At 35.5% G+C, this 11,628-nt stretch overlaps 1 protein-coding gene across 1 annotated transcript; it reads right to left on the minus strand.

Annotated features, from left to right (window-relative positions):
* Positions 1-6,537: 6,537 nt before the first annotated feature.
* On the minus strand, positions 6,538-10,125 carry LOC107714961 (homeobox protein Hox-C10a-like). The gene is made up of 2 exons (XM_016520959.1): positions 9,030-10,125; positions 6,538-7,326 (listed from the first exon to the last, which is right to left on the minus strand). The coding sequence occupies exons 1-2, from the start codon at positions 9,766-9,768 to the stop codon at positions 7,052-7,054; spliced, it is 1,014 nt and encodes a 337-aa protein (XP_016376445.1). The 5' UTR covers positions 9,769-10,125; the 3' UTR covers positions 6,538-7,051.
* Between the last annotated feature and the right edge of the window lie 1,503 nt (positions 10,126-11,628).

Raw genomic sequence — 11,628 nt, forward strand, 5'->3', positions numbered from 1 at the left:
TATGTAATTAGCCATTTTATTCTATCGAACTTAATTCCAGTTGTTGTAATACGACAAATAATCTTGTTAACTGAAAATAAAATTATATACTAAAACTAAACATAAAACTATGTGAAATATTTGTGAGTGTAAATGTTTAGTTTCGTTTGGTTTCGTCATTTTGAATTATTAATACTGGCTCACACATAAACAGAAAAAAATATATACTACAAATCTATTAAATAGGCTACTTTAACGCCATGCCGTTGCGTAAAAATGACACCGCTTGAACATTTTTCAGTTAATATGTGACTCACTGTATTTTAGATTAAATTTTTTTTTTCTAAGCGTATTGCGACACTTGGAAATATGTTGATTTTGGTCTGCAGTCATTGTCAGTGTTAGGCCCACTATGAAACCGGCCACATGAGGTCAGGCTTTTTTTCCGTCCTGTTTTCTGTGGGAACACCAGACATTATCAAAATATAGACACACCAAATAACAATACGTGGGCAATTCGGACTCTTAATATTACCTTTGTGCGGCAAAAAGTTATTAAAACGGTTACAATGTTATATTAGTTAAATAGTTTACAGAGACACGACTCAAAGTAATTAGTGCCATTATGCCTCTCTTTTCAGTTGTAAAACAGCTTGTTACAGAGCTAATTAAAGTTTTTGAATCAGCAAAACAACTAAAAGCAAAAGGAAGCAAAGGACACTATATTTGTACTTTTATGCCGTTTCATTAACTCATTATGCGTTTTAAAGGAAGGCGTGGCAGCTTTTTGATTGTGGCCCGCTTGAACATTTTTCAGTTAATATGTGACTCACTGCATTTTAGATTAAAATTTTTTTTCTAAGCGTATTGCGACACTTGGAAATATGTTGATTTTGGTCTGCAGTCATTGTCAGTGTTAGGCCCACTATGAAACCGGCCACATGAGGTCAGGCTTTTTTTCCGTCCTGTTTTCTGTGGGAACACCAGACATTATCAAAATATAGACACACCAAATAACAATACGTGGGCAATTCGGACTCTTAATATTACCTTTGTGCGGCAAAAAGTTATTAAAACGGTTACAATGTTATATTAGTTAAATAGTTTACAGAGACACGACTCAAAGTAATTAGTGCCATTATGCCTCTCTTTTCAGTTGTAAAACAGCTTGTTACAGAGCTAATTAAAGTTTTTGAATCAGCAAAACAACTAAAAGCAAAAGGAAGCAAAGGACACTATATTTGTACTTTTATGCCGTTTCATTAACTCATTATGCGTTTTAAAGGAAGGCGTGGCAGCTTTTTGATTGTGGCGTGGATTTGATTTCTCCTTGTAATATACTGCGGAATCAATATAATTTAGATTCTCTGAACAAATGTGAAAACAAAATCTTCTCACAGTATAAATAATTGAAAGCTTTGGTGGGAGGCTGTGGCATATTCAGGGGATCAATGCATCTAATCAAATTGTTAGAATAACTGTGACATATACAGAACAAACATGTATAAAGTGGTTAATGTTACACATTCCTCAGCAACATCTGTGAATAACTGTAACACATATACAAAAACATAGGCTAAGTGCAGCTAAAGAGCCTTTATCTATGTTTTTCCGAGGGCGTGGTACCTTGATGCTAAAGTTGTTTCCATCGTCACTGTTTTTCACTTACGTTTATTTATTAATTGTAATTTTTTTCTTATTATTGTGTTCTAATGTTGTTAATGTTAACATGATACATGATGCAATTTGTTTGATGATATAATGTTGTTTTGAAATGAACGATTTTTTAGGAGAATAAAAATTTTGTTGACTCTTTTATGAGTGTCTTTGAAACTTCTTACTAAAATTGTAATCTTTGTCCAGCCTCATTTAACATTTCAGTTTTGTGTGCATTAAAATTAACTATAAAGAGATTCAAATTAATTCGGTGACTAACAAGGATATTTTTCACACCTGATGTAAATTTTATAGATAGAATACCAATTTTGTTACGCTCTGTCCCTCGAACAGGGGAGATATAATTTATAATTCGCTATGTGGTCGCATTCATTTATAGGATAACGATCTTGTGCTTAAACTGTACAAATCTGTGGAATATAGTATTCGCTGCAGTCTTGGCAGCTGTGCAGGGTGACTCAGGATAAAAATGAGACTGCGGTGCACACTGCACATTTACGAGTGCACTAGTGAGCTCACTGTTCTGTCCATCCCAAAATGTAGCTTTTAGAACATCACACGGTTTATACACATTAGTCTATAACATACTTTAAAAAAAAAATAAGATACAGAGACTTACATGTACGTATCATATCTAAAACACAGCACTTTCCTGTGTGGCTAAAATACAGCAAATTTCTTGTATATACTGTACAAGGAGCTGCTTATTCGCCCATGATTCCACTAATGCATTTCGTAGTCTCGTGTAACTATAATAAACAATGGAGTTTTATATTGTAGCTACACATACCTTTTTTCTTGTATTAGCATAATTGAATCCTTCAAATTGGTTTTAAATTGTCATTAAGAAACATCAGAGTACTTTCCATTCTGAGACAACAACAGCATGGCAGTATCATTGCTAATGCACTTTGATTTACTGGAATACATCAACATTAATCTCCAGCGTCTGTTATATAAAGTTAGGCTACTCTTTGATCGACGTCAGTATTCGCTTTAATACTGATGTTTATAGTAAAAAAACAAAAACAAAAACATCAGGTTAAAATGAATATTTTCTTCAATATTTTATTTTTTTCTTAATTTATTTCAAGCAATAGCATTTTTATTTATTTATTTATTTTTGCTTTGAAGTATAATGAGGAATGTTTACATCTTGCAGAATACCTAGACCCATTTTACTAGCGCCACTGCGCCTAAAAAGACAATACGGTGTTAAAAGACAGATGTGTATCAATCCAGAATATTGAACTCCAAAATCATTCCACAATTTCATTATGTTATGTGTTAAAAATATAAGGTCCTGTACTAGTACTACGTTTTATATTTTATTGTACCTTAAGAAAAATAGCTTTGAGTGTGCCATGGTCATCATGAACATAATAATGCTCTATACCGTTTCCTTTAATGCATTCTGCTGAATATATAGTAAATTAAAACAAACATTTCTGTTTTTAGCAAATTTGTAATGTTGATTTCATATCTTTGATTAAAAGTAACGATATAAATATGTTGTGTTTTTTAGTATTTTGTGCTTAGATGTCTTTGTAGCCTATTTATTTACGGAGAGAACAAAACAATTTCAGAGTTCAATTATATTGTTATAACAACTGGTAGACAGTCTCATATTACAGCATCATATTATTGCTTGTGGCCTTGGACGACATAAACAGAAATACAGCAACAGCGCAAAGGTTCAACCTTTCACACAAGTAAGCTGAATTAATATAGCCTAATCAGTTACTTGTCATATCCAAGTAAAGACACCAGCTAAGATAAAAAGCAGCACTGAACAGATAACAGAGTAAAAAACCTTTATAGCAAAGTAACTTGGTTTAGATAAGAAACCCTTTTCATTTAGGTCTAGCTGCAATCAAACGTAGTTCCATACAAATGCGTAAACTAAATTCAGTGTAAATGGAGAGATTATATAGCTACATAACAAAACGTGATTAATCTGAAAAGATTAATTCGTTTAAAATAACCACGTGTGCTAAAATTGACTTCAGGTTTGTTCACTAAAAATACAAAGTAAAATAGTGAAGCAAAAGAGCTGAAATTAAAGCACAACGTTAAAAAAAATCTTGCCAAATCTAAAGTCAAATTATCCTCATTCAAAGCCACTGAAAAATAACCGGCAATGATAATCTGTGTTAAATTCGCGTCCAGTGTCTGATAGTAAACATCTTTTCAAATGCTTACATATAAAGGTCTGCACCAAATAGGCCATTGCTAATGCTACTACAGATATGCCTAATGCGCCACACGTTTGGAAATAGTACTCTATACTTCCGAACGCAAGCAATCATTTCAACTTATTTTATATATATACTAAGCAGAAGAAGGTGTTTTGATGTCCACCAATCCTTAGGCTATTTAAAAGAATGAGCCATAATAAGGAACGGGCTAAGTTTGCCCCATGATGTTAACAGTCCTTTCTCCCTCTGAGAGTCTAAATTCTCTTTTACAGCCCGACACATAAAGGCGAGCAAAGGAGAAAAAGCTCCCGTCGCAAAACAGCTGAAGGGAGGGGTGGGGTTAAGAAAACAAGCATATATGGTGAAATCCAAAGACTACTCCCATGAAAAAAAGACAATTCGCTGATGAGGCCCTTTACAACAAACAACTTAACCAATAACATTACCTTAACTAAATTAGCTTATTATTTCCACATATTATACAGCTGATATGGCTTTAGAAGGTACTGTTGTCTCCTTACTACTGTACAGTGTATAATATAACATCATAGCACAAATTCCCGCTTATTAATGTGGGGTAACCCCAAACCCACACATCTAGACTGATTTATAATACATAAATATATATATTTAGAAATATTTAACTTTAAAAAATCTGAAGACACGTTCCGCAATGCATCTAACTACTCAACAAACAAATGAACAAAATAAACAAAGGCACTATAACTAAACATATTGTTCCTTATCTCTGCTTTTCTGTATAAGTATGCACTAAAAGGTATTACTAATTAATAAATGTAAGTGTAGAAAGGATTGTAGAATTTAGAATAATTTAACATACTGAGTAGAAATTACAGAAAAAAACAGTGTGTATATAAAATCATGTAAAGCTAAAACGTTTCAAGTCGACATTATTATGTTGATATACAGAATAGTATATAGAATAAATATACATTAGGTTACACTAACGAATTTGTTAAGGTCTGATCTCCCCGAGGAAGCCACACAGGTCCACTGTTTATCGTGTACAGAAGCTACAGGTCAAACATTGTCTGCCATGGATACTAGCCACAGTAAGTCTGTTGTGGCAAAGTTTTTTAATGTGGTTTTGCATGTGCTGTTACTACTAACCACTGCTACTGTTCATGTTGCGGTTATGCAAATATAAGTAGTGTTTAAACGGCCTTTTACAAATGCAGTTTTACTATTTGAGCCTGGCCGTTTGCAGGTTAAAGTGTGTGGTTGGCCCACATGAAAAAGTAGCGTAGCGCTTCAAAATAAAATATGAAGAGTTTAATTTTGTATTTGTTAGGACAGGTTTCTAAGAGTAGCCTACAACATCAAAGCCAGACAAGATTAATCAAACTTGTAAAGGTGTTTAGTCTCATACACACGCAATCGCATATGGAACTGACTTATGTGGAAAGAATAAATTAATAGCTGATTAATTTTGAAGCCAATCCCAACAACATGAAACTACCTAAACCACGCACCAGCCGCGCGTAACGGCGTTATCCACAGGAGGAGACAAACAGCAAACTCTGCACAGATAAGTAAGGATTTTACTCCATTCCTCAGAGCCTCGAGCGGTAATTTAATCAAACATCGTGTGTGATAGTTCTATTACAATAGATAGATAGTTCTGCTATGCCTGAAAGGCCATAGCTTTGGGTAGCCTAGTTTCGAAAATTGACACCAAATTGAACACCAATTGACACTTCTATCAACCAGCATTGCTATTTCCAACACAAAAATGTCTACGATTCAGAGAGACACACTGCCAAATTAGTAGCATGCAAATGAGTATAGACCTTCAACAAGAACGACAGTCAAACGTGTTTTCTGTGGCTTTTTGCAGACCAGGAAAGTGATCAAATTAAAAATTAAATTGTAGTAAAAAGAGAATAATTGTCCTACAGTGGGACTGCAAATAGCTGATGTTTATTTATAACACATCAGTGTACGTAGATCTCCACAACTTTAACTTGGAAGATGGGGCGCAATTACCACAAAAACACTCTCTTATCAACAACTGTCAGAAGCACTGAGAGCAAAGTCCACATCTCAAGAAATTCGTTCAAATCAAAGCTGTTATCCATGTCAGCGCTTGAGGGTATCCAAAATAGCCTCCCTCGAGCTCAATCGATAAAAAATAAGGAAAACGTTATCCTACCTTGAACGTTCTGCACACGGTCTGATTAACGTAGCTCATAGGATCCACTCATTCATTCACCGCCGCTGTAGGTCTTGGATTCCTCCGTGTTCAGTCCATCGTATCATAGCGTTCCATTACTCCATAAAGAAAGGTTCCTGGTTCCAAAACAGCCAGGCAGACCGCAGAGCGCGTCAGCGAGGCCAGCACATTGCAGTTCCGAGTATGTGAATTAGCCCTCCTCCACTCACCTTTTAATGCATCTTTACTGCAGCAGCACATTATATTTGCAGATCATAAAATCCACCCCCAGCGCTTTCCAGGACCGTCATGACATTACAATTTTATGACCTTGACTTACTGTGGTCACCTGGATAATATTTAAATCAACGTTATGGGTCTCCCACTCATACTGAAAGTGCTATGCACTTTCTCCTTCTGCCTCTCTTCCCTGTCTTCACCCAAAATTTCTCTGTCAACAGAATATACGAGAAATCATGCAAGGGGAAGGACATACCAGGACATTATATTTTCCCACCCCCTGTTTTATTTATCAGCCTCTCGAGTTAAACATCAAATTGACAAATACACGTCAAAGAACAAAGCATGCAAAATACAGAGCGCGCATTGTAGGACAAGCGCACTGACAGCAAACAAACTAATCTAAGACATCGAATGGACATCTCGTTCATATATTCTGAGTTAAGTTTTTGAAAATTACAAATCTGCCACGAATATTTGCTCCAAGCATCCTTTTCCTACTCTACTGGCATAATTACAATTATTATTCTGATCTGTTCAACAGTGATAAATTAGGTTCGGATGTAAACTAGATAGGCCTATTGTTTGCAGGATCTTTCAGTCCCTTTGCATTAAAAGTCATGGGCCAGTGCTTTGCTGTTCTGTATTTGTATGTGTGCGTGAGTCTGTGAATGCAAAAGGAAAAATCAGAAAAAAGAGAGATTAAATAATAGAGAGGGGCTGAACGTGGGAAACGCGAGAGAGCATGTAATTTCTTATTTCTTCCTTTGTCTGTCTTAAGCGCTCAGTTGAAACTATAGCCGGTTAGCTCTCGAACGCGACTTTCTCTGTTGAGCTTCTTTAGCTTCATCCTTCTGTTTTGGAACCAGATCTTGACCTGTCTGTCTGTGAGGTTGATACTCTTGCTGATCTCCAGACGGCGCTCTCGAGTCAAGTACATGTTGAACAAGAACTCCTTCTCTAGCTCAAGTGTCTGATGCTTTGTGTAAGGACATCTCTTCTTTCGTCCACTTTTCGCTTTTAGCCAGTTCCCCGTGGTTTTTTCCAATTTAGCCTCATCTACAGAAGTAAACAAGAGAGAGAAAAAAATGTTATGCCAGAGTATGATTGCAAGATAGAACTGACTGTGACGCTACAAATGCTCGCTTGCCTAAATTTAGTTTCTTCCCCACAAAATATTCATATACTTTTTTTTGGTCATCAGAATAAACATTATGCCGAATTTATTGCACGTAAGAGTCTACAGTTTATGATCTAACGGTTTAATTTAAAAATGGCCTTATTCTTAGCAGTATCAAAGCTATGCAGTGATGCCGATTCCCCCATTTTGCTCATTTAACATCTGATATTTTCTTTTACGAATTTTCAATTATTATCTGTACATTGTTGTACTTTAAAAAAAACATTTCCGTCCAGTTTCACAATTTTAATTGTTTGATTTTAGTCTCCATTGGTCATCGGCCTGGAATTACTTTTAATTGAAACGTCATCTACCAAAACAGAAAATAATTTTCTTAAACTAAATAATGATTAATATGCAAACTACATAAAGTCATATAAAACATTTCTTTTCATGTTTGGCTAATTTGTCATGTTAAATTAACAAACAATCAGCAAAGACTTCAAAACAAAAGACGCAACTGTTTCAGATGAAACAACTTGTGTGTTAATACTGCAGATTTCATAAAATTTCATACTTAGCCTACCTAACATGTTAAAAACGGGAATTAAACAAGAAAATGAAATAAGAATGATACATTTTAAAAGACAGAATTTAACTAATTGTGTGAGCATAATAGGGCTTAGTAAGCTAAATAAAGACGTCAGAATTGTTTGTCGTATCCCTCAGTTATATCAGTTACACATTTAGTAAACCACAGGTATTTATTTAATTATTTTAGGACCACACACTGATTTCAAATTTCCTTTATACGATTTGAATGGAATGGTTTACATTTTATAACGACAGATTACAAAAACAATATTACAATATAAGCGCAAAAATGCCTTGCTAATTAAATGTTTTAAATATTTTAAATAAACTTTATTTATTTAAACGCCAATTGTTTTTTTTTCGTTCAATGTCTACAAAATTCTATACAAATATTTACCAATACCATCAAGTAATTATGCAAACTAATGGAATTTCTAATTCTTAATTTAAACATGTATGAAAAAAATAAACAAAACAAAATACTTTGAATTACATATATTTACATGCATTTGTGCGGGGGATGCGGTGAAGACGACATTTTTATTTCCCTACTCTATTGCGGGTATAACTGAATGTGCCTGTAAACAACCAACTGGAGTGCAATAAAAAATCTAATTTAATAGAATTTAACGGATTAGCGTGTACTGTTTTGTTTTGTTATGCTTGCGTGGATGTGTAAGAGCGCACTTTAACACAGGGTGTTAATCCTAAAGTGATCCTGTTTATATCAGTGCCAAGACCTATTTTTAATTTGGCAACGGTGTTAAACGCCGTTTCAATTTTAAGTAGTGCTGATATTGTTTAACTGACTGCTGTTCTGTAAAAACAGACGAACAACCCATGTGGGCCTGTAAGACATAGTTATGATGCACACAGGGCCCGAACAATCGTCGGTGCAGCAAGCTAAAAGGTCTTCTATTTTGACGTGCAACTTGGTTGTCATTTCACATGTTGTTGCCTGCATAGAAGGGAGCGCGCTGTTATTGTGTGTGTGTGTGTAGTAGTAGTAGCTAGTAGAGGGAGAGAGAGAGAAGGAATTAGTTATCACCTTTCAATTCGCTCTCGGAATCATCAGTACAACTGTCTGTTTTTGAGACACTCTCCTCTTTTCTAGTCTGTCTCTGATCCATGTCGTCTTCCTGCGTATTCCCTCCCTTGTCTTCTGGGTCCTGCCTTTCTTTGCTGCTTTTGACATAGGAATCTGCAGCTAGTGCTTCAACAGGCGTGGATATTCTGGCTATTGGGTTAAAGTCCGAGCCGAACTCATCTCCATGGCGGCCCCTTTCACTGGCGTACACCTGGTTCCGTCGGAAATAATCGGGGGTGGAGACGGCGCTTTGAGTCGGGTGGCTGTTATTGTCTCCCAGACGGATGTAGGTGGATTTCTCGGCGGACTCCTTAGCGCTGTCGATATCAGGCTGGTAAAGACAAGAAATTGCTTCCTCTTTCACACTACTGGCTGGAAACGAGCATGGGTGCAAAGGCTGGGCAACAGGTTGTGAGCCTCTGTAAGTTTTAGAGCCTGCGATCCAAGTGTCCCGCTGCGACAGGTAATGTGAGTGCTGGTAACTGCTGAGATGCATCCCAGTCGGTTGCAGATCATCCCGTTTGGAGAGCGGGGTACCAACGATGCCAAAACTACCCATCATGGAGCAACCATATTCTGCAGACGTTTGCATATACATTCCGGAGTTAGTGGAATAGCTCTCACCTCTGTAAGGAGACGTTCCTCCCACCAGCGAGTCCATCAGGAATGTGTTGGCTGCCACGTTGTTCGGGCATGACATTTTGCTACTTGTCTTGTTTTTCTTTTGATTCAAAACAATCTCCTTTATGCCGAAGTGGATAAGGACAGTAGGACGCTGACATCTTTTGGGGGGGCGAAAAATATCAGCAACATAATTATGGATTCAAGGCGCTTTGTCATGTGATTTTCAGACCAATAGGGTTTTGTAAGTGGCCTTGATGCGCCAGACCGTCTTGACGTCACTGGGGTCAAGTTGTTGAATTTATGTGGTACAGCATGGAGCAATGGCGCCATCTAGCCGATTTTTACGGACAAGGAAAGCAACAACAGAACAAAGAACAATCGCTGTCTTCAGATATAGCCTTACAGTTACGTGGCTTATGCGTCTGCAAAAGAAAGAGAGAGGCAAGTAAATTAAACACTTCATGGAAATTAAAGAAATTTATTACAAAATGAATCAAAATAAAGAAGGGGTAATACTATACACTTTTATAAGAATACATGTAGGCTCTGTTTTTAAACTGGACATGCATTTTTATAGAATAGGGACGATGTTGACACATTCTAGTCTATTTTCCTCTCACGACACACTATTTAATCAGTTTTTAGTTAATATCGCTCTATTGCAAATTCCATTAGGTGGATTAATTACAAATGTTTATATTAAATATATTATTCATTGCTGATTTGCGTTCTTTTTCTTTGTAAGATGAGATTATTATGTATTATGTTTTCCCTATCTTTTTCTGCGTAATAAACTGACGTGCTGGATTTTTTAAATATATAGGAAAAACACATAAAAAGAGGAAGGTTTATTTATTATCTCCAAACTAAAACAATAGTTTTAATTTTTTATTTTTTATTGTACAGAAATGATCAAGAAGAACATACATTTAGTTGCGTTTGCAGTGTTTTTGATCATTAGCTGTTCATAAATGCATGAAAAGCAAAATGAAAACTTTAAAATAAACTTTAAAATAATTCAGAGTGAATTACATGCAATTGCGTATTCCATAGTCTAAACTTTATTTTCCTTGTTGTTAGCGTTTCCTTTGTGAGTATTAAGTTAGTATGTAGAATTTTATCATACATTTTTGATTATATAATATATATAATCCCGGTTGCGTGTGAAACAATTTCCATTAGGAAGTTTTCGTCAAACGGATGGAATTTATTTTTCTGGTTCCTACGGTATTTCCTTGTATGCGCTTTACATAAATGTGGTTTTCGATTTTAGTACAGATTTCAAAATTCATATCATCAATTTCGTCTTCAACAGTTTCATATTATGCCGTTTTACCAAGTTGCATTGAATTAGCTAGATGAATGACAATACACAATGTAGGCTACTAGAGGAAAAAACGTAGTCTAAAGCTTACGTATTTTCATGTACTATGTTTAGGTAATTTTTGCTATTGCGTACAATAATTTATATAATTTGTATTTGTATTACCCCTTGGACTTGAATGATCTTTTCTGTGTTTGCTGGCAAATGCATTTCTCAACGAGGTCAGCGCCTGTGACCCAGCTTGAGACTTGGGGGATTGTTTTGATTGGTCTGTTCTCTTGTCTATCACTCAGCCTTTTAAGACAAACAAATATATTTTCATGACAGATTATGAACATATAGACTTTGAGGTTTTAGATCTCATCCACACTTTTCTTATTCAGTACGTAGCATGATTTGTTGTGCACACCAATATTTTTAACGTTTTATTGTATGTTTTATTATTAAATGCACAAGTTAACAATTTCAATGTGAAATGCACATTATTTAAAGGGATTACTATTAAAAAACGTGTTTATCAAAGTGTGTGTGATAAACACACACACACACACACACATAGGGTAATTGTATTCTTATGCATATTACATAACAATATATATATATATGTGTATA

The sequence above is a fragment of the Sinocyclocheilus rhinocerous genome, unplaced genomic scaffold (genome assembly GCF_001515625.1).
Source record: "Sinocyclocheilus rhinocerous isolate Xijiao unplaced genomic scaffold, SAMN03320098_v1.1 scaffold28, whole genome shotgun sequence".
NCBI lineage: Eukaryota > Metazoa > Chordata > Actinopteri > Cypriniformes > Cyprinidae > Sinocyclocheilus > Sinocyclocheilus rhinocerous.